The sequence below is a fragment of the Hyperoodon ampullatus genome (assembly GCF_949752795.1).
Source record: "Hyperoodon ampullatus genome assembly, chromosome: 19".
Lineage (NCBI taxonomy): Eukaryota > Metazoa > Chordata > Mammalia > Artiodactyla > Ziphiidae > Hyperoodon > Hyperoodon ampullatus.
In genome coordinates this window covers 13662055-13684330 of record NC_136932.1, presented here as the reverse complement: position 1 = coordinate 13684330, position 22276 = coordinate 13662055, and the positions used below count along the sequence as shown (strand labels likewise).

At 55.2% G+C, this 22276-nt stretch overlaps 1 protein-coding gene across 1 annotated transcript; it reads right to left on the bottom strand.

Annotated features, from left to right (window-relative positions):
• Positions 1–4188: 4188 nt before the first annotated feature.
• OGFOD3 (2-oxoglutarate and iron dependent oxygenase domain containing 3) lies at positions 4189–21542 on the bottom strand (the record flags this gene model as incomplete). The annotated part of the gene is made up of 9 exons (XM_079724839.1): positions 4189–4592; positions 7195–7318; positions 10610–10763; positions 11706–11762; positions 12320–12384; positions 14764–14806; positions 15934–16009; positions 19176–19393; positions 21469–21542. The coding sequence occupies 9 exons, from the start codon at positions 21540–21542 to the stop codon at positions 4456–4458; spliced, it is 948 nt and encodes a 315-aa protein (XP_079580965.1). The 3' UTR covers positions 4189–4455.
• Positions 21543–22276: the final 734 nt, after the last annotated feature.

Sequence of the window (22276 nt, the reverse complement as noted above, 5' to 3'; positions counted from 1 at the left end):
CTGGGAATGGAGAGAGTTTTATATTCCAGGGCTCATGGTCTATGGGTAGGTGATAAGGATCAAAGCAATGAAGGTCTTGTATTTTTTTTTTTTCTTCTGCAAATTTTCAGCCAAAAGCTGGCGTCAGGCAGCTCAGCAACCCAGTCTGGTGTCCCTGAAGTTATCGCTGTGACCTTCTTCCTTTTGAGATGCAGAATCCTACAAGGAAGTGTAGGAGGAGGATGCCAGGTGCAGAGTATAATTCATACGGAATCAGAAAGTAATTAGCTTTGTGAAGGGCAAGTCTAGCTACAAGTGTGAGTAGTAACAGCTAAAGAATAACTGAGATTGCTTAACTCTTTCAGGCCTGTTTGGCTGGTATGTGCCTAAGGCCATTTACTCATGTCTATTTTTTTATCTGTTTATTTTTATTTTTTGCTGCAACAAAGGTGGGGCCTCAGATCTGCAGGGGACAGAGCACAGCCCTCAGTGCTGGTCCAGAGCCTCCCCTGCCACACTGCAGGGCATGTTGTGCTGGCCAGCAGGGGAGGTTCAGGCCCTCGAGGGTGAACAGGGGTACAGAGGGGCTACTAGGGGCTGAGTTACTAGACAGGAGCCTGCAGGGCCCATTCCTGGGGCGGAATGGGGGCCTTAAACTCAAGATCAAGATAAGAAACTGGTATTAATGTGTCAGTGCATCCAAGGAGACCCCGAGATGGGTTGGATGTGGACTTAGGATGTTTCCCTCTTCCCTGGGGCCACCAGGAGCCTCAGGCCTGAAGTTCGATTGACATCTGGTTCACTGGTGTTCTCCCGTGCTTGGCCTCAATCTGCTAGGTCATTTCGTCTGTCTTACTGCTTTGTACTTTGTCAACACTTCTCAGATTGTACACACGCTGGGGGATAAACTCTTGCTGCTCCCACCTGCCCCCACCTGCCTCCCCCCGACACACCCCGGCCCCTGCCTTCCAGGCTGAGCACTGCCAGGGCCCTGAGTTTGGTGTGACTGGCTTCGTTTCTGGAATACGCTGCATCATTCAGGACTCACATTGCTGGGGTCTTAGGTCCTCGGCCCCCAGTCTCAGGGATGAGCAGAAGTGTCTCCAGACTCTTCCTCCCTGTGAAAACCTCTAGAAGGTGTGGGAGGCTCTGAGCCGCTGTGACTTCAGAAGGCAAATGAGCCAGTACCCGGCGGGCGGGGCAGAGATGCCGCCAATTAGGGGGCTGGCGGCTGGGACCACTTCCCTGGACTGCATGAGAAATACCTGCGCCCGAGGCCCCACAGCACAAGCCCAAGAGATGCCCGGGAGTCAGTGCTGCCTGGGGGCTGAGGGCTGGTGGGGACTGGGGCAGCTCGGTCCCAGTTCTCTTGTGAAGACCGTGTTGGAGGAGAGAACACGGAAGCGAAGTGGCTTCAGGATTAGAAGATCAGGACTGAGAACCAGCATGGATCCCGAGACCATTCAAGGTGGTTCCAGTTGTAACTCGAAGGGGAACAAACAGGCTGGTGTTTTGCTCTGGGGCCAGCCCTGAGACAGACTGGGCAGCTGTGGAGATTTCTATAAACAGCAACCCCCATGCCGTCCCTCCAGCGGCATCTCTGTGGCCCCTGCGACAACCACCCGAAGCCACGGCGCCCTGCTCTGTGGCCCCTGCCCACTGGCCCCGCCCTAATCACGGGGTTGCCACAGCCACATCCTTCCCGCCTGCCCACGCTCACGCCCGGTCCGGCTGTCTGTCACTGCCGAGCACCTTCCGAGCCTCCCGGAACCCCAAGGCAAGGCAAGGAGTCAGCCACACCTGCCCACCTGGTGAGAAAGCAGAGGGCCTGCACAGCGGAGGTGCCAGGCAGTGACTGGCAAAGCCAGGCTCAAGGTGGACACCAGGGACCCCACCGTCCCTGCACTGGCCGAGCCCAACTCCCACACAAATGGTGGGGCCACACCTGCCCTGCATGCCGTCCCTGGATGCCCTCCCTGGCACGTTGTGGCCACTTCTGCTTCTGTGATCTTCTGCCATTTTCTCCTGCGCGGGGCAGGTGAGGTAACTCGCAGCTGGCTCAGACCCCGTCCCACTGGGTCAGCTCCTGACCTGATGTTTCAGCTTCCGCTCTCATGGAGGCTCAGCCGTGCTCAGGCCTGGCCCTGGCGGCCGGCTCGCCAGGAGAGACGGAGCGGCAACCCCTTCTTTCCAGCAGTGAGACCAATGCTCATGTCCTTTGATTCAGACTAAACACTTATTAGGAAATAAATCACCCAGCAGAGGACGTGCCAGGAACGTCCTCTTCTCCCTGGAACACACCACATCTGCTCTCAGGACCGTCCCGTAGGACGGAGATGCCCACGTGGCCCCAGGTGAGCTCTTCTGGAGGTCACCGGCATGGGCTACACACCTTCTCTTATTTTAAAAGAAGGACATTCTTTTTTTTTTTTTTTTTTTTGCCACGCAGAGTGATTTGTGGGGTCTTAGTTCCCTGACCAGGGATTGAACCCATGCCCTCAGCAGTGAAAGTGCAGAATCCTAACCACTGGACCGCCAGGGAATTTCTGAAAAGAAGGACATTCTTGCTTTTGCCCAAATATCTTTATTCCTTTGTCCAAGTACCTCTGTGATGATTATGAACAGGATAAGTAGCAAAGAATGTCAATTAAAACCAATACCTTACTTATTTCCAAAGCACTTCAACCACAACTAAACCATCAGATGCCCCCTCCTTAGATGTAGTGAGTGGCCACGTGGGTTGTGGAATACCCGAGAACGTCTGCCCATCCTCACACAGAGGGTAAGGCGTCATTCAGATAACATGAAGGTTATAGAACAAAGTGAGGCCTGCACGGGGCTTTCCTGTCGGAATTCGCATCTCAACCTGAGACCAGAGCAACAAACCTTTGAAAAGCCAAGATAGGAGAAGCCAGAGAACAACCTGGAATGGGAGGGGGTAGCTTTTCCTGCACAGGACTGAGGCCGGCTGGTCCAGCCTAGAGACAGTGTCCCCAAAGCATCGCCAACCCTAAGGTCAGCCCTGCCCACCACCCAGAGCATGGCCTTCATCCTTCCCAGATCTGCCCAAAGTCCTTTAAAAACAGGAACAACGACAGGCCATCATGTGGGTGGTGGCCCCGCCTTTCTGGAAACTGCAACCATGACCCAGAAGGGAGCAGATCCCAAGCCACTGTCTGCACGTGGAAACTCGGCCCCTACAGCCCTGAGACACGCATATCATCACCACGGTGTAGGAGGGTCACCCGGCAAACCAAGGGGCGGACCCAGGGGTCCTGGCTTCCAGACCCTCATGGAGCCTCCTCAGGTGCCACGCAAACGGCTCATCCCAGGGTCCAGGAATGCTGCCCCTTTCTGTATGAGCCCAAGCAGCCCTGTGACTGCAGAGTGTGGGGAACGCGTGGGGCTGTGGTGGCTGTGTCCACATGTCCATGCTGGGTGGGTGAAAGGGAAAGTGTTGAGGCTCCTCCTGGGTCAGGGTGGCCAGGAGAGTCCTGATCCCAGAGCCGTTTCTGGGGATCCCTTTGCACTCACAACGGGTGATCGGCTGTTCTCCCAGAAGATGCCCAAACCCCAGGCCAGTTGCTTTGTGGGGCAGCCCTGGGACCTTGCCCGACCCTGGCAGAAGCCAACTGACGGACGTGCCGCCCTTATCCTGGGGCCGTGCTACCCAGGCTTCCCCCATGGCCAGTTTATTTACTATTCCTGGCTCCCCTGACTGTTACTTTTATGTAAAAGGCATGGGCAGCTCCAGGACGAGAAGAGGGTTGCTAAGACCTGAACCTGAGCAGACGGACCCTCAGCTGGGCAGAAGGCCCCAGGCGAGCTGCGGATGGCCACGCTGGGAACAGCCTCGGACCTTGTGTCGGGGACCCTGGCTGGCGATGGGGCAGAGCCCAGTCTGGCATGGACATGGTGCCAGTGTGACTCTCAGTGGCCAGCAGTGTTGGGGGCTCTGCCCAGAGCCGCCAGAACATCAGATGTTCGCCTCCACCCAGTATCCAGCAGTATCAGCCCTCCCAGCCCTCCAGCTGCTGCTCCCAGAGCTGCCTGCCCCTGGAACCTTCTCCAAGGTGCCATAATGCTGATTCTGCTTCCCCGAGTGGAGGCTGCTGGCCCCACTCAGCTTCATCCACACTTAAGTCGGTCTCCAGTGGCCGGGTAATGATCCTCTGTCTGCTGACAAACGGGGATTCCACCCCGGGCACAGGATCCCTTCCTGAGAAAAGGAGGGCATGGTGGCCCTGCCAGCTCCCGGGCCCCACATCAGCATAGCAGAGCCAACGCTGATGCTTGTGAGCGGAAACTGGTTCCCCCCATTTACTCACAGTTGGAAAATGATCAAATGTTAGCAAATCAAAATTCAGGATGATTCGTAAGGCACCTTGTTCAGTGGAAATGGGCTGAGCGAGAGGGAAGGGGTGTGTGTCCAGCGTGGCTGCTTCCCTGCAGGGCTGCTGGACAGGCCTCCCAGGGCTACGTGAACGTTGGGTCCACAATGCCATGGTCGGGGTCGCAGGTGAAGGCGATGGTGATGGCGTAGCGGGTGCCCCAGTGAACCTTCTCCACCCGGTGCAGGTTCTCGGACCCCGAGGTGAAGAAGGACACCCGACCTGGGAGAGAGGAGAGCAGAGCATGACTTCAAGGCCACATGCGTGGTCAGGCCTCAGAGGACCTGTGTTTAGGCCAACGCAGCAACACGACCAACCGGGCAGGCTGGAGAAACAGCTGATGCAGGAAGGCGGGGGTTGGAGACAAACCAGCAGGAGAACACTCGCACAGGACGAAGGGCACCCCAGCACCCGGCCCAGCCTCCGCAGGCTCTTTGTGGGGCAACCTGGACTTGGGGTGAGGCCCTGCTGCCACCCCCAGGGGCCTCTACGAGCCATGTGACCTCCTCGGGCCCACCTTATGATCTTATTTCTAATCACACATGGAACAAAACCAAACCCTGGAAGGTGGTGACAATGTTTTAGCAAAGGATCAGGAAAGACACGTCGAGACAAACACCCAGCGTCTGTAGCTCCCTCCAGGGCAGCTGAAGACAGGACTCAGGAGGTGGCTTCCGAGCGTCCTGGAGCGGGGGTCCTCCACCCACCTGTGTTCAGAGAACCTCGTGTTTGTGTGCTTCCATATTTAACTGGCCTCATACACCCACCATAGTTTTTTTTTTTTTTTTTTTTTTTTGCGGTACGTGGGCCTCTCACTGTTGTGGCCTCTCCCTTTGCGGAGCACAGGCTCCGGATGCGCAGGCTCAGCGGCCATGGCTCACGGGCCCAGCTGCTCCGCGGCATGTGGGATCTTCCCAGACCAGGGCACGAACCCGCGTCCCCGGACTCTCAACCACTGCGCCACCAGGGAAGCCCCCACCACAGATTTTTTAGGACAAACGAGTTGACCGTTACAGAATCGTCGGGGAGGAGCCCCGGGATCCTGTAGGCGCCGCGTCGCCGCCACACGGCCCTGCCCCAAATGTCCCATGACAACTTCATTTCTCTTCAAAAGGTCACTGCCAGGAACTCGACTGCTAAATCTTTGAGAGAGGAGAAGAGTCTACCCCAGAGTCTGCTGCTTTCTGGTTTTAAACAGAGAACCGTGCTCTGCCCGGAAACAAGGGAGCAAAAGAAATCGTGTGACACACGGAAACCTCTGCATGGGGGCCTGGGGACACCAGGAACTCAGACCCTCCTCTGGGCCAGCCAGGCCGCCCCTGACCTGAAGGAAACACTCTCTCCCAGAGCAATCTGGAGTCACGCCACTTTCTGAGGCTCACGCTGCTGAAGGACGTTTTGTCCTCAGTCTTTCCACTTTCAGTCACACCTGAGACCTCGGACACGTAGCCAGGCCGTCTGCCCATCCACGCCATCTGTGCACGCCCCCACCGCCACCCCGCTGCAGACACAGTCATCAAATGTCGCCGACTTGCAGCAAGAGTGGGGGTCTCTGGGCGCCCCCACCCCCACCCCAGCATTTCTGCACACTTTGCAAACAGAGGCACCAAAAAACAGAGAAGAAAAGGACTGAGGAAAAGTGAAGCTCCTCGTGGCCTGTGGGACAATAGGAAACCATCCACCATTCATGTTGGAGCCTCGAAGAGAGGAGAGGTTCATACTGGGGCAGGAAAAGGCGATTTGAAGAAAAAAATGACCAACATTTTCCCTAATGTGATGAAAACTTTGACTTTTAATCCAATAAGCTGAGCAAGATAAATACTCCAAGTGGGATAAATACAAACAACCCCACACTGAGGCACATCATAGTCAAACTGATGAAAGCAGAGATTAGAGAACATCCTGGAGGTGGCAGAGCAAAGAGGCAGCTACTATGGGGCAGTGACAGCGGTGACAGCAACAGGGGAGCCAGTGGAAAGGGACGATGCTTTTAAAGAAAAAGGAAAAAAACCCCACCAATCCAGAATTTCACATCCAGTGAAAATATCCTTTAGAAAAAAAGGTGAAATAAGGACATTTTCAGAAAAACCATCACCAGCAGACCCTCACTCCGAGAAATGCTGAGGCGGAAGGGGAATGTACCTGTTGGAAACCTGGATGCACAGGAGGGGACGCAGTGGCTTGCAGGACTGCCTCATGGCTAACGGGAACGTTCTAAACCAACACAGGTGGACAGCCTCGTTGGTTTGAGCTGCCTGCTGCCAGGCGGAAGCGGACACAGCTACACACACAGTAAGCAGGGTGACACTGTGGGGTCGGGTGAGCCACGGCAGCAGGTGAATGGTGCTGGCACAGTCGAGGTGCCCAGGCCAGAGCCAAATGGCCTGGCTCTGTCTCTGAGTCTCATCTGGGGCTGGGCCGGGGCCTGGGCTGCCCCTCAGGAAGCCCCTGGGGGATCCCCGCCCCTCCCCACCCCAAAACCTGGGGAGGAGAGGGGACGATTCCTCGCTCCACGCATGCTCACTGAGCAGCACTGAGTGTCCGAGCTGGGCTGGGGGCAGCGAGAGCTCTGGGACCACCAGGTCGGGGAGGCAGGTCCCTGTGCTCGGGTGCGGTTTACCGACATTAGGTCAGGATCACTTCCTCGTCTTAAGCTTCGAGTCACTACAGGGGATGGAGCGGGGGCTGGCTCTGGGAACTCGCTCTGCAGTGACAGCAGTGACCGTGGCCACGCCCGCCTCCTCCTCTGATGAATGTGCTCCATGGACACACTGGACACACCGTAAACACAGCATCCGGGGAAAGGCCCGCCCATGAGTCCTACCTGCTCTCGGCTCCACCGTCTTGTTGGCCCCCACCTCCATGAACACAAACCGCCCGCCACCGAAGTCATCCAGGTAGTCGGAGAGGTACAGCAGCGATGTGTAGTCGAAGGAGCCGTAGGTCACCTGCGGGCGGACCGTTGAGGGCGTGTCACCGTCTGCTTGCGGGAGGACACGCTCCTCAGGAAGGGACAGACCGAGGCCTCGCGCTGCCTCCCAACTACAGAAAACCCTCTGCCGAGCACAGGCGCGCGGGCCCGCCTGGCTCCCGCACAGTCAGAGGCGCAGCCCACGCCAAGAAGCCCACACGCGTGACCCCCAGGGCCGCCACGCCACCCACCCACCCGCCAACAGGACCCTCCCGCGTCAGCACAGGGAGCAAAGGTGGTGCTTCCGCTCTTTCTCCAGATGTGGGCACTCCAAGCTTTCTTTTAAATTGTGGTAAAAGACACAAACCATACAATTTACTGCTTTACCCATCGTTGAGTGCACAGCTCAGGGGCACTAAGCACACTCACACTGTTGTGCACCCACCCACGCCGACCATCGCCAGAACCCTTCATCCTCCCAAACTGAAACTCTGTTCCCATTAAACACTTAACTCCCCCCACCACCACCACCCAGTGCCCACGCTACGCTGTCTGTCCTTTCCTGTCTGGCCCTCTTTGCGTGGACGTTCTTTTGGAAGACGGCATGGGCGGTGGAAAGCAGGGGATGGGGGTGAAATCTGTGCTCTGGGCTCATAGGAGCGTGGACCCTCTGGGCCTGGATATAATGTAAACAGGAGGCACTATCAGTTGTTTCCCAAGGACCCCTTGAAGTCCGGGAGGGGAGGTGGCCAGATAGTTGTCCCATCTGTGGATCTTCAGGACTTATTATAGGTAAGGGGTGCCATATGAAGAACTTGATTTCAATGTGAGATAGAGGAGTTTGTTGTCTGTAATATGTGAAGCAGGTGTTGTTTCCAAGGACATAAGAACTCACACAAATTAGCACCTACTTAATAGAGGGAATCAGTGAGATAGGCTATTTTGCCTGTACAAGGAATTTTAATCACATGATAACAGCTCCCAGCCTGAGGAATCATTCAATTAGCAAGACTGGGATAAGAGATAAGGAAGAATGAAAGAGTCCAAGGAAGGCAGCCCAAAGTCATCCTATCAGTATCCTATCAGTGCCCTATCACACAGCCCCAGGCTCCTGTTATCTGAGCTGCTGTGTTTAGGAATAGATTCTTAAATGATTTTACTGACACCTGCAGGCACCATGGGAACAGTACACAGAAGCCCCAGATCAATATCCATAACACATTTGATCAAGGCTCAAAAAGTCCAAAAGCCCCGCTCCCCCTGCAACCAGCTAGGCCACCATCACCGTGACAGTGGTCATCTCCTGAGGGTGAGCTGACCAGGGGGGAGAGGCAGCAAGCCTGCCAAGGTGACTGAGTCCCCGTCACCTTCTCATGAACTCAGTACCACGCCATCTGTGGGACTGGACTTTCTACACAGACCTGAGCTCCCTCCACCTCCCCCACCAAGACCCCATTTACGGGCCCCTTATCCAGCATCAGGGCACCAAGCAAACATCAAAGTGACCTAAACCTGAGAACAGCCCAGGGCAGTGCTTCTGAATCGCTTCAGCAGTGAACCTCATGTCCACTACCTGCATAAAACATAAAAGAGACCCGGGGGCGGGGGTTGTCCAGGAGCCTGACCCTCTCCTACTCACCCAGCTCAGATTCTGCAAAGGAACCACCCCAAACCCACATGAACACAGTGACCTGGGAAGGAGGTGGGTAATGGCAGGTGCCGGAGATGGCAGAGGCCAGCAGGGCCTGAGCTGTCCTGAGCTAGAGGCTGGAGAGCTTCAAGGCAAGGAGCAGATGCATGGGGTCCCCTTGTGCGAGTATGTCTTTTTGCTGTGTCCATGCGTGAGTGACCCCTTGGCTGTGATAGCCACCCTGGTCCTGTAGACCCTGTCCCGAGGTCTCCTGGGTCTGAGATGTCTGAGGCTACCCCACTTGTCACTGTTGACTCGTTTTCTCTGCCTGAAGAATTTCTTCCTTATCTTTCTTCCTTTGAAGCTGGATCACCGAACCAGGCTACATTCAGTGTTGTCTTTCCTGAACCCACACTTCCCGGTACATGGAGGGCTGCTCTTCCTTCGTTGCAGGGAAATTCTCCGGACTCCATCCCACGCATGAGGCTCCTTGCTGTGCGAACCTGTCTGTCCTCCACACACGTCATCTTTGCCCTCAACCCCATAAAACCCTGTTTTTCCCTCTGCAATATCTACGATGATCTTATACTGAAGGTCTCGGTCCTGGTCCCCTAATGAAATAATGCACCTGGGCAATGGTTATCAATGGGTCAATGGCTGCTAGAGCCATGAAGTGAGGGTGGACAGGAAGCTTGATCGTGGATGGATCAATCCAAACCCACTGATCAACCTTAAGCCCATGGGAAGAGAACAAGCAGACACCGTACGCCCCCTTAGGGTGAAGCCCACACTTCTAACCCGAGTTCCATCGAGCCCTCCGAGCTGCCCTGGCTCAGACAAGCCACTGGCCACATAAAGCTACTTCAATTTAAGTTAATTTAATTAAATACTGGGTTCCTCAATCTCACTAACCACATTTAAGTGCTGCCCTCCTCCACTGAGCTCAGACAGTCGAGATTAAATAAACACACGAATATCCAACTGAATTTCAGGCAGAAGCCCAGTCTGCGAGCTTCTGCTCAAACTCTCTGCTTATTTTTCACTTCGCTTCCTTTGTTCCAGGGTCAAGCGACACAGAGATTTATCTGGGTCACCTGAGCACTCCCGCGGCTGGGGTGACCGCCAACAGCCCTCAGATGTTTCCGCGGCCAACTATCCCCTGGCACCATGCTGCGCGCGCTGGCTGAGCGGGGCAGGGCAGTGGCTGCAATGCAGGCGGGAGAGGGCTTCAGTTGTGGCTGATCAGGACCACTGATTGATGAGGTGCCACTGTGTCTAGGGAACAACAAGAGATCAAGAAAGGGGAATCTGCAGAATCTGGAGTGGTCGAGAGATCTTCCCAAGAAAAGGTGAAAAGTGGGGAGAAGGGGGCCTCCTGGGCAGGGACGCAGGCCCGAGGGGAGACCACACGACAGGAAGGCCAGGTCAATCAGGGCCGGGTCAGGTTACATCCGACGATAAGCTCACAGCTCAGGTGGACACAGCTCTGCGTGTGGGAACAAGTAGCAAAGGATGGTCCCCAACAGGCCCTCACTGTTTTGTAATGTGCTTTTCACAGTCTTCTCTCACCTCGTCACACGAGAAACAAGTCTTATCTCCTCGACCGCATCAGTGAGAGAGGAAACTTCTAAAACCCTGACCACGTGAGCAGACAGCACCCAGCTTGGGCCGTGGTAGACAAGCCCCAGGTTCGCTCACCTTGTCCACGTGCGCGTGCCAGTACTCGTCATGAGCCGTGCGGGCCGCCGTGCTGTTGATGCGGGAGAAGAAGGTGGGCTTCGTCAGGTGCAGCAAGGACGCGCTGATGCCAAATGCCTGGGCGATTGCCAGCTGGACCTTCTGCCGCAGGTCCCTGCCGAGAGGACACAGGTGTCAGCCACACAGGAAAGAATTCTCCCCGGGCCCATAGGGCCCGCACCGTGTGACACTGAAACAGAGCAGGACCCTCTGGTCCTTGCCCCCAGCCCCCATGTTCTCAGCCTGCCTTTTGTCTGTGGAAACACTTTAGCCAAAGAATAAGTTTAATCAGAGAAGTGAGAAAATGCAGAAACAAAGGAAAATAGTCAAACGAGACCAGATAATAATAGTTTAGTCATTAAGCATAGTCAAGGACCTTTAGTTCCTCCTTAAGGGCTATAGATAATATTCTGAGCCATATCCCGTGAGCTGTTTTGCAGCTACTGAAGCCCCCACCAGGGGGAGGAGGATGACTACATGATGACCAAATTGAAGCCATGACATAAGCTCCTCCACTTCACACAATTCCGAGAACTGGCCTCAGAGACATGGGAACAAACCCTGGAACTAAAGATTAACTGTACTTAAAACAACCAAGGTGACGCTGATCAGACCACATTACTGGTTTCAAGCTGACTGTCAGAACTGACTATGCTGTTCTGCTCCCTCTCTCTGCCTATATAACCCTGAAACTCCCCTTTAAAAGCCCCTGTCCCCTGAGCAGCAATTGGGAGTTGGTTCCCGGACAGGAGTCCACCCTCTCCCCCGGTTGCTGGCCTCTGAAATAAAGCAACCTTTCCTTCCCCACCAACATTTGTCTCTCAAGAATTGGTTTTCGAGGAGCAAGCAGCCAGACCTGGGTTTGGTAACACTACAGAAAGACAAGGGCTGGCTAAGGTGAAAGGTGAACAGATGCACACACAGGTCCGCACACGTGGGACAGGGTATCATGTGCACACCCAGGAACCTGAGGGTCAGTTCTCTGCAGGACTGACCCCAGCACTCCCAGCCCCGCCGCCACCTTCCCCCCTCCTGACCTGGGCATTCCTTCCCTCACCGGTACAACTGGAAGTCCTCTTCTGAGAAGATAGTTTGTATTTTATCCCCAAAGTATCTGTGAAAAAATGAGTATTAACAAACGTGATGTTTTATTAATGTTTCCTTATTTCCTTTCAATTCAGCCTTTCCTCCAGTTAACCAGCAAGTCCCTGAAAACCAGCTGGTCCTTATTATCTTGGAGCTGCTCCTTCTACAATGATAACTGTATGGTAAAAGGGAGGAGGGTGGGAGGGAGGTACCTGGCAGGTGGGGTGACATTTATCAAGGTTGGGGGAATCTCTTGCTTCTCCTGGCCCTCGGGGAGGATCAAAGCCTCTCAGGAGGCAGCTCTCAGGAGCCTGGCCTGCCACTCACCTCTCCCACCTCTCCCTCCAACCCCACCCCTTGGTCCATTCCTAACTAAGCTGTTCCCCTGAAGCTAGCCGGCAAGGATCCTGCCCTTCGGAAGAGCTGCATCTTCCAGTCCTCATCTGGCCTCGGCCCGATGGCAAACGTCATAGTTTACCCAAGACTTGAAGCTGCTCTGATCCATACACGCAAGCCTCACTCAGGTGTCTCCAGCTAAGAAACGAGCAGAGACCCCACCCCCACCCCCGACCCCGGGGTTCTCACCTGTACAGGTTCACAAAGTGCTTCCCGACAGACAAGGCCCCCGAGTGCAGGTCCAGGATAGACGCCTGGAAAAGACGTTGGCAGGGCAGCGTGAGGGCCTCCTGGCAGGCGACCGAGCTCTAAAAGCCACCAACGTTAAACACGTGTTCCCGAGACCCATCTTTGCACACCTGGGTCAGGGCGACGATGCACACGGGCTGGGTTTCAAGACATTTGGACAAAGGTGTGTGACAGCGGATATTTCTCTCCTGCCCTAAGAATGAAGACTCTCTGGTCTAAAATTCTGAAAACAGTCCGCAGATACAGTTCCTCCATGGGTCTAAGAACAAGCCCTTCCCCCAGCTTTGCTGTGGTATGAGCAACACACAACGACCGGCTCCTGTTTAAAGCGCTCAGTTTGGTACGTTTTGTTGTTGTTGTTGTTGTTTTTGCGGTACGCGGGCCTCTCACTGTTGTGGCCTCTCCCGCTGCGGAGCACAGGCTCCGGATGTGCAGGCTCAGCGGCCATGGCTCACGGGCCCAGCCGCTCCGCTGCATGTGGAATCTTCCCAGACCGGGGCACGAACCCGTGTCCCCTGCATCGGCAGGCGGACTCTCAACCACTGCGCCACCAGGGAAGCCCCAGTTTGGTAAGTTTTGATGCTGGCATGCACCAGCGAAACCACCATCACCACCAGGACAGGACACACATCCATCACCCCATCACCTTGCACCCTTTGCAACCCCTCCCTCCTGCCCGTCCCCAGGTGCTTTCTGCCACAGCAGTTGGTTACTTTCTAGAACCCGAGGCCCTGGAGTCACGAAGGTGCACTCGCTCTTGGCCTGGCTCCTTTCACTCAGCGTTGCCTCCCTGTGACTCCCTCCAGTCGGTGCAGGTACCTGCCGCCCACTGTCTCCTGGCCAAGGGGCACCCATCGTTTGTGTAGGAGTCACTTGTTGGTCCATTCACCTGGAGATGGACACGTGGGCTGTTTCCAGCTTACGGCTGTTGTAAATGAAGTGGCTGTGACACTGGGACAGCATTTCATCATGGGAGATGCTCTCTTTCTCCTGGGTAAATGCCCAGGAGCGGAATCGCTGGGTCATAACTCTTTAATGAACAGCCAGTGTTTTCCACCCCTGCCCACCCTGCCTCCAGGGGGCCTTCCCATGTCTTGAGAGCTGAGTGTGCGCCAGCACGGACCACCTCTACCCTGTCTGGGTGTCTTTTCTCATGGATGCAGCGATCAGCCCAGGGGTTTGTTTGAACACAATTTGGGCTTTAAAAATGTTAACTGCACTTAAAGGTATCAAACCTGGATGATTCATTGCAAGACAACTTCCCGAGTAAATGCTGAGCACAGAGTAAAAGATGAGTCCACGCACAAATAGGTTTTTAATAAATATTCCCCCTGAACTGAACCAAAATAAAAGGAGAAGCTTAATTTTCAGAACTCAAGAGGAAAGAGTCTGCAGAATAAAAGACTCATGAAGATAATCACCAAACTATGCAGAGGAGAGTGGATCTTCCTACGGGCCCACATGCCAGGCAAGGAGATCCCCATTTGGGACCACACGAGAACTCCGGCCAACGTAAGGTGCTCGCGGGGGTGGACTCCTAAGCCTGCCCAGGAAGCGGATGAGATGCAGAGCTGCATCGGCCTGGCTGAGCTCCCCATGGTTGCTGTAAACAATAGGCTTAAAACAGCAGGAATTCATCCTCTCAAGCTCTGGAGGCCAGAAGGCCGAGATCAAGGTGTCGACAGGGCCCCGCTCCTTCCAAAGGCGCCAGGGGAGGATCCTTCCTTGAATCTTTGGACTTCTGGTGGTCCCAGGGGTCCCTTGGTTTGTGCCACATCACTCCACCTCTGCCTCCATCTTCACACGGCCTCCTCTTCAATCTCAAATCTCCCTCTGCCTTCCTCTTACAAGGACTCTTGTCCTTGGATTTAGGGTCCATCCTGATAATCCAGGAAGATCTCATCTTGGGACCCGTAACTTAATGACATCTGCAAAGACCCTTTTCCCAGGTAAGGTTCCATTTACAGTTCTGGGTGGATGCATCTTTCAGGGGCCACTGTTAGACCCCCTGCAGTCTCACCTGGCGGATGACAGTCCCCACGCAGCATCCATGGGAGCCTCCTCCACCTTGCGTGGTCCTCACTGTTTCCCACCAGCTCCTACCGCATGTGCTGGCTCTCCCACTCCCAGGGCCATCACCCGCCTCAGTGGGCCCCTGCTCGTCACCCACTCTGTTCACTCACTGCCTACGACCTCCCCCCATGGCCCCCAGCCAGGGTGCCTGACACAAAGATGTGATCCAAGGCAGCCCTCCTGTGAAGGGAGGGGACACTTCATTCCCAGGAGCAGGGCCTGCACTCCCGGTGCCCTCGCCTTCCCCTCAGAGGGAGAGCAAAGTTAAAGGGGTAAAAAGAAAACCGAAGCAGGAACGGCACACAACTCACCCCTCCGTCCGATCCTCCCAGGGACAGCCCCTTCTCGGCTATGCTGTGGGGAAGACCGTCTTAAATCAGAATTCAGTTAACAGCATCATCTATGATACATCTAGACACATATCAATCAGCACGACTAACACAACGTTAACAGGCTGCTTAATGTTTATGACAAAATCACACGTTTGGACCAAAGGACTTGACTTTCAAGCTAAGTGAGTAAATGTTAATATTTTGTCACCATCTCCTTAACCACATATGACATAGCTTGGGGACAAGTGGGCTTAGTTTCCATCTTTAGCTCAGAGACCTGGTGCTGAGTTGAATGGGTTCCTCTGGACCGGAAGGTCCCTCTCCTGTCATCACAGACTGGGGGGCAGCCTTTGTAATCACCAGCTCAGGAGGCAGAGGCCACATGGTGGCCTGTGCTGGAGCTCACAGGACCACCCACGTCACCAAAGATGCAGGAGCTTCTGGTGCCTTTGACAGATGCTTCATGGCCGCCCGGGAAACTGACTGGGGGCTGGATCCATCCCTCACACAAGGGACCCTCCCCACCCAACCAGCCTCTACAATGTTATCTAGAAACAGGAGGAGAATCTCCCCTCAAGACGCAGCTCGGCATGTGGACCAGACGCTGCTCCACTGGGCACATGCTTGTGTCTGAACTCCCTGTTGGAAAATCAGAGCTTCAAGATCTTGTTTTTAAAAGACAATAAGGAAAAATCCAGTGCCAACTACTTCTGAGTAAGACTTCCTGCCCTGTCATGAGTCACGGCTAGGAGGCAGAAGGGCTATCCCAACCAGTTTTGGAGAGGAGACGAAACTAGTCTAGTGACCGCCTGGGGCTGCTGGGTGAACACACTGTCTCTACACAGGCACCTGCTGGCCCCCTCAATGGCTGACGGGAGAGCATCCCCCCAACCTCCCCACTGGGACAGAACTGCTGCCCCTGGAGAGGGCCCAGGCCCCTGGAAGGTTCCATCAGCAACCACATCACTGATAACAGCCTCTCCTCCTGTAAATCAGAAAAGGCCCTCTTTGCCTTGGAAGTGCAAAGGGGAATTCTTAGGGAGTTCTAATGAATTTCTTTAAATCATCCTTTTAGTAGTAATTCTCTGTGCTTCACCCACAGCCCCACTCTCCTGCTCGTTCAGGACAGAAACTCAGAGACACGTGTACCTGCGAATCCTCCGGGCTTCGTCCCTGGTGATGATGGCATCGCTGACGCCCCGGCCACACTTCCTCGGGGAGCAGCCTGGAGAGAGTCGAGCCAGGATGAGACGCCACCCCCGCTGAACCCCGACAAAAGAGCTGCCCGCTGCTGTCAAGGACTCACCTGTGGGCGGCCCTCCCCAGGGACAACGGAATTTTGTGGGATGGGGCCTTGCCTTCCATGGGATTAGGGGGCCAGGTTTGGCAAATAAAATATAGGCCACTCGGTCAGATGTGAATTTCAGAGAAGCAACGGTGACTTTCCAGTACAAGCAGACCCCCTGCGGCGCACACATCTCACTGGGAGGGGGTGGTCCTGGCAGCCCCACACCAGGCGGGTCACTCCTGAAGCAGCTGACACTCTGCCCACCCTTGAGAAAACAGCCCAGAGGCGGCATCCACAGTATTCTAGAACCATCACTGACTACAGATCCAGACCCGTTGGCTAGTGCCTCCTGGATGACCAAAGCTGTGCTTGCAACTGTAGTCACTGTCCTTCTGCAGGGCCTGGCAAAGCTGCCCCAAGGTGCTCACCACACACTCCACCCTGCCTCCTCCTGCCTCTGCACCCAGGACTGAGCTGCTTAGAGGGAGGAGGATGGGGGAGCTTGGATGGGGCCAGGGTCAGGTGCACAGGGCCAGGGTGGACACGGCCAGGGTCAGGGTGGACAGGACCAGGGCTAAAGTGGCCAGGGTTGCCACTGGGTTGGGGTGGACAAGGCCAGGGTCAGGGTGGAAAGGGCCAGGGTCAGGTAGATGGGGCCAGGATGAGGGAGAGCACCAGAGATGGACAAGCTTAGCAAAGCCCCTGGTGTCCTGGCGCCAAGGGCAGGCTGGCTGCCTCACACTGGGTGGGCCCTAGGATATGTCCTGGCCGATGAGATGGGGCCTTGGGACACTCTTAGGACACGCTGGGCTGGCTGACCTTTAGCTTTCATCCTCCTTTCTCTCTTCCTGCCTGGAACGTGCCTGGAGGTGGAGCGATTGTCTTGGGACCATGTGAGCCACACGCTGAGTGGGAGAGCTGGGGCGCTCAGCCTGGGGTGCTTACAGGGAGCCAGGCTGGCCTGGGGTGCCTTTTTCTGGGTCTCATCATGTGGGAAAAATAAACTTCTACATGGGGGTCATTAGGGGAGGGGTGCCTCAGTTCCACGGAGCTAAATACGATCTATTAATATAGGTGTTTTTATTAAGACACAAAAATGCTTTTTATAAAGGTTGAAGGTAAAGGCAAAAACAACTATAACCAAAAGACAGCTTGGGGAGCGACATCATATCAACAAATACATTTTAACACAAAAGAATTGTGAGAGGCAAAAAGATTGATAACAGGAACAGTTTCACCAGGAAGATGCAGGGGCAACAAAAGCACCAAGTGACATCGCCTCAAACACCTCTGGTGGCGAAGCGGCCACCAGACCCAGAGTCTCAGTGGGGACCCTGCCTCGTGGCTCCCGGTAACTGTGGACAGCGAGACACAAGTTCAAGAAGACAGTCTGCACTCGTGAGCGTGAACTAGGAAGCACGCAGAGCTCTGCAGCAACCATTCAGAAACACACATTTTTCCAGGTACACGTGCAACGTTAACAAAGACATATTAGCCCAAAAGGAAAGTCGGTTCAGCGTCACAAGGTCTGTACCATACAGGTTACAGTCTCCAGCTACAGTGCAATTAGAGAGAACCCAAGCCCCATCGACCTTGAAATCTTAAAATTCAGCAGCGACACAATAGGCTCAATGTGAATGAGCATCAAGGGCATAATTTTGGTGAGAAAGTGAGTTGTGAGCGGCTGATGATGTCAGTGCACATACACGAGTGCACACGCTGCAAACACGCACACACACCACCCAGACACACAGGCCCAGGGCAGGCGGAGCCCCTGTCAGCTACAGGAGGAGAGAGGGTCGAGAGGGACGGGGAGTCCAGAGGTTTTAATGCACACTCCACCTTTTTTTTTTTTTTTTTGGTGAAATATATACAACCCCAAATTTACCATTTTAACCATTTTAAAGTGTACAATTCAGAGGCGTTAACTACGATCACACTGTTGTACAACCATCCCCACCATCATCTCCAGAACATTCTCATCTTCCCAAATGAAAACCCATACCCGTCTCCACTAACTCCCCCTGCACCTCATTCCAACTTTTTTTAATGTTGATAAATTACTAAATGGGTAGGAAAAATACGTTCTCAAAAGCTGGGACTTCAGAGTGAAAAAGCTGACCAAGACAGAGAGAGCGTGCCCACAACAGAACCTATCCACTTTCCTGACCCCTGAGGGGAAAGGCAGCCCCCATTCCCTGGGCGGGTCTTTGCCTCCCTTCATCTAAACCCCACTTGTGTGCATCACAATGGCGCCCCTTGGTGGAAGGATTTAGCAATATTTTCTTGGTTCAAGTCCAAAGCATGTCTCCGAAGAGAAAAATAAACTGAATTTTGTCTTTAAAACCCAGTCACTCTGGTTAGGTTTTTAAAACTGCTGCCCTCGAGCAGAGGAGGCAGGCGCTGGGATGGGGCACACGACATGGGGGAAGGGCCTCTGGTATCTACGTTCCCTGTTGCAACATTTTCTGCAGTAACAACACCCTAAGACAGAAAATGCCTTTTCTGGGTTCCACTTGCTCATTACTATCATCCCAATTCTGTTACATCCTTCCAGGCAAACCGCCTCTTCCATCAGATGGCACCCACAGTGTGGGGGACCTCAGTGAAACACTGGCCACGGCCTGGGCCGTGAGGCCTGGGCAGTGACCAGTGGGCCTGCCCCTGCACAGGCAGGGCCTGAAACACCCACACTTCCGGGTCCAGGTGTGGGCTAACCAACCGGGGGCGGGGGAGGGGGTGAGGAAGGTCACCTGCCCAACGCCACCCCCACACTACTTTCAACCTGATTCCCATCAATTCATTGCAGCAAAAAAAGACGCTTTTTTTTGGGGGGGGGGTATGCGGGGCTCTCACTGCCGTGGCCTCTGCCGTTGCGGGGCACAGGCTCAGGACGCGCAGGCTCAGTGGCCATGGCTCACGGGCCCAGCCGCTCCGCGGCATGTGGGATCCTCCCGGACCGGGGCACGAACCCGCATCCCCTGCATCGGCAGGCGGACTCTCAACCACTGCGCCACCAGGGAAGCCCAAAAGACGCATTTTGAACACACTGAGTTCCATGTTAACATACTGCTCTTTCCCGGATCACCTCAGCATCGCGTACCTTCAAACCTTCGGTGACTGTCATAGTCCTCGGAGCAGGGCACCTCGATGAACCTGCCTGGCAGGACCTCACTTCGATGAGCTAGGACCTCAGTGATGCTGTCATCACCCCCCAGACTGCCCCAGAGCAGGAGCGCGACGAGCGTGGTGCAGGCCCCCAGGACGGCAACCCTCAGCCACTTCTTCCACACATCCCGAGGCGCCCGGACACTCTTGGTGCTGAGAACAGAAAACAGCTGTGGTCACCCAAATGCACCTGCATGTGCTGAAAATGCAGACCACAATGACCAGAGACCACAATGACCAGAGACCACACCTACCCTTAGTTACAGCCTTAAACTGTTCCCACGCTTGCCGTTGTCAGAGCTACTCTCAATCAATCCAGAGGCACTGGCCAGCATGGGAGGATGTGGTGGGGAACGTGCCCCTCACCCCATATGACCAGACAGGGCTCACTTGCTCCCAAGGGCAACAAGATGAACTGCCTGTTGGTGTTCCTCCCAGCCTGGCCAGGCCCATGGAGAACCTGTCTGCGAGGTCTTAGCAGAGTCTGTGGCACCGATCACGTTGCCTGCATCCAAAAATGACTGCCACAACCCCATGCATGTGGTCCCAGTGCACGTGCGTGTGCATGCACGTGTGCACACACACACACAATGTGAAGTAAGTTAAGCATGAGTCAAGCCCACTTCACTAAAACCACCAGCCAGCCACAAAGAGAATACAAGTACAAGAGAAATGATTCACCGGTAAGACACTTTCTGTACCACCCGGGTTAACTGTGGGATTCACACTGCCTGTGCAGAAGTTGTAGGCATGTCTGTGTGTGTGTGCACATGTGTGTCTATGTGTGTTTGGGTGGTATATAACCATGCATATGTGTGTCTGTGTACATGCACGTGTGTTTTCACGTGTGTGTAACTGAGCAGCCGTGCACTCTGTTATCTAAGAAAAGTGTGAAGGGCTTGAAGCACTGGCAGAAATGAGAAAAGAGATCCAGGCATCCTTTCAGGAGGTGCACCTCATGTCTTCAAGTATACGATTAAAAGCAGAGAGCCTGCCTTCTATTTTTTTTTTTTTTTTTTTTTTTTTTGAGATACGCTGGCCTCTCACTGTTGTGGCCTCTCCCGTTGCAGAGCACAGGCTCCGGACGCGCAGGCTCAGCGGCCATGGCTCACGGGCCTAACTGCTCCGCAGCATGTGGGATCTTCCCGGACCGGGGCGTGAACCCGTGTCCCCTGCATCGGCAGGCGGACTCTCAACCACTGCGCCACCAGGGAAGCCCCTGCCTTCTATTTTTATATGTCTCTCCACACTTCAAATTGCTATATATATAACACACAAATTCTGATTAAATAAATACCAAGGTGGGCACAGCTCAGTCAGACTAGATTGGGTGAATACATGATCATTTTAAACAGGGAGCATAGTTGCCCAGAACACAAAGACCCCCACCCCCACTCCTAGAACTGCTGTCTAGCCTCCAGCCCACCTGGCCTCCTCCAATTAGACCAGGGTGGACACCTCACTCCGGTGGCCCCATCATTTCTCTTCCCCAATTCCGGATGGGGCAGGGAGACTGCCCGCCCATCTCAGCAGCAGGGGCTGGAACCCCAACTGCAGGTGCAAAACTGTGGGTGATACCTTCGCCTGGAACAGCCCGGCTGCTGAGACAGAAAGGGACACAGAGGAAGGTACAGAGACAAGAGGGGAAAAAACAGCTTCCTGGGCCAGATTCGGATGCAACACTCCCCTGGAGGTCTCCTCAAAATAAGCACCCCTGTTCAGGGTAAGCTCGCTCAAGCTGCACCCCTAGAATCTTGCCAAAACAGAAGGGGATTTGGAGCAAGGTCCATGGCCCATGGGGCAAGCACGACGACAAGGTAATTTATCCTGGAATGATTAAAATACACCCCTGGCTCTTAAAGATTTAGGCAGTTGGGTGAGAGAGGTCAGAGAAAATTCACGACGGTCTGCCCTCTCCTGGGCCGCCCCCCACCCAGCCCCGATCCTCCTGGCGCGGGCCTCGCGGGATTCTTCAGGCCACGCCCTCCAGACACACCACACCCCTCTAGAGCCCGATTCGCCCAAGCATATACCACGCCCCTCGAGGCCACACCCACACTGCAGGCCCGTCCCGGGAAAGGTCCCGCCCACACTGGGTCCAGCCTTTCCTGACCGGGCCACGCCCACAGATCCGCCACACCACGCCACGCCCCTCCAGGCCAGGCCCCTCCCCCTCGACCAGGCCCCGCCCACGCCGCCGTCCGCGCGCTCCCGGCGCTGACCAGTACCTGCTCGGGCGCCGGCGCTCCGCTGCCCGGTTGCCCTCGGGCGCCTTGGGAGCGCCCCTCCTCTGAGGTGCCATTGGCCAGGCCGCCGTGGAGCCGGGTCGAACGCGGGATCCGCCGCGAGCCCGGGACGAGCGCCGCGAGAGTTAGCGCGAGACCAGCGCGGCCAGGGACGCGGAGCGACGCGTTCCGCCGTCGACCTCCGGTCTGGTGGCCAGGCCTGAGCAATCGGAGGCCGAGCGCCGAGCGGGGCGGAACGGGGACCTGCGCGCATCCGCGGCGCACCCGCCCTTGCCTGCCCCCTCCTCCTCCCCTGCCCTCCGCGGAACCCGAAGAGCCTCCAAGCCTTCGTCTGAAGTGTGTCCTCGCCCCGCCGTGCGTGCTCTCCCGGCGTCTCCAAGCCCACCCCCCGGGGGTATCCAAGTCCTCCTCCCGGGGCTCTCCAAGCCCTTTCCCCGCCCGGGGTCTCCAAGCCCTCCTCCCAGGGACTCCACACCCTCTTCTGTGGGGTTTCCACGCCCCTCTCCCCTGGCCCATGCCACACCGGAGGGCACTGGGTCCAGTTGGTGCTCAGTACACATGTATCCGTTAGGCCCTGCTGCTTGGTTTACAACATTCAATTTCCCTAGAGAACCTTACGTCCAGTGGGCAAGAAGTAAGATCTTAACCAGCCCTGTGGAGATACCTGATTCTGAAAGAGTGGAATTAGCAGTGAGGTTCATTCATGAGGATTAAGTCTGAAGAAGGTGAGTAATTTACTGATACAGGGGGAAAAGAAAACCTACTTAGACTCATTGAACAGGAAAAGAGA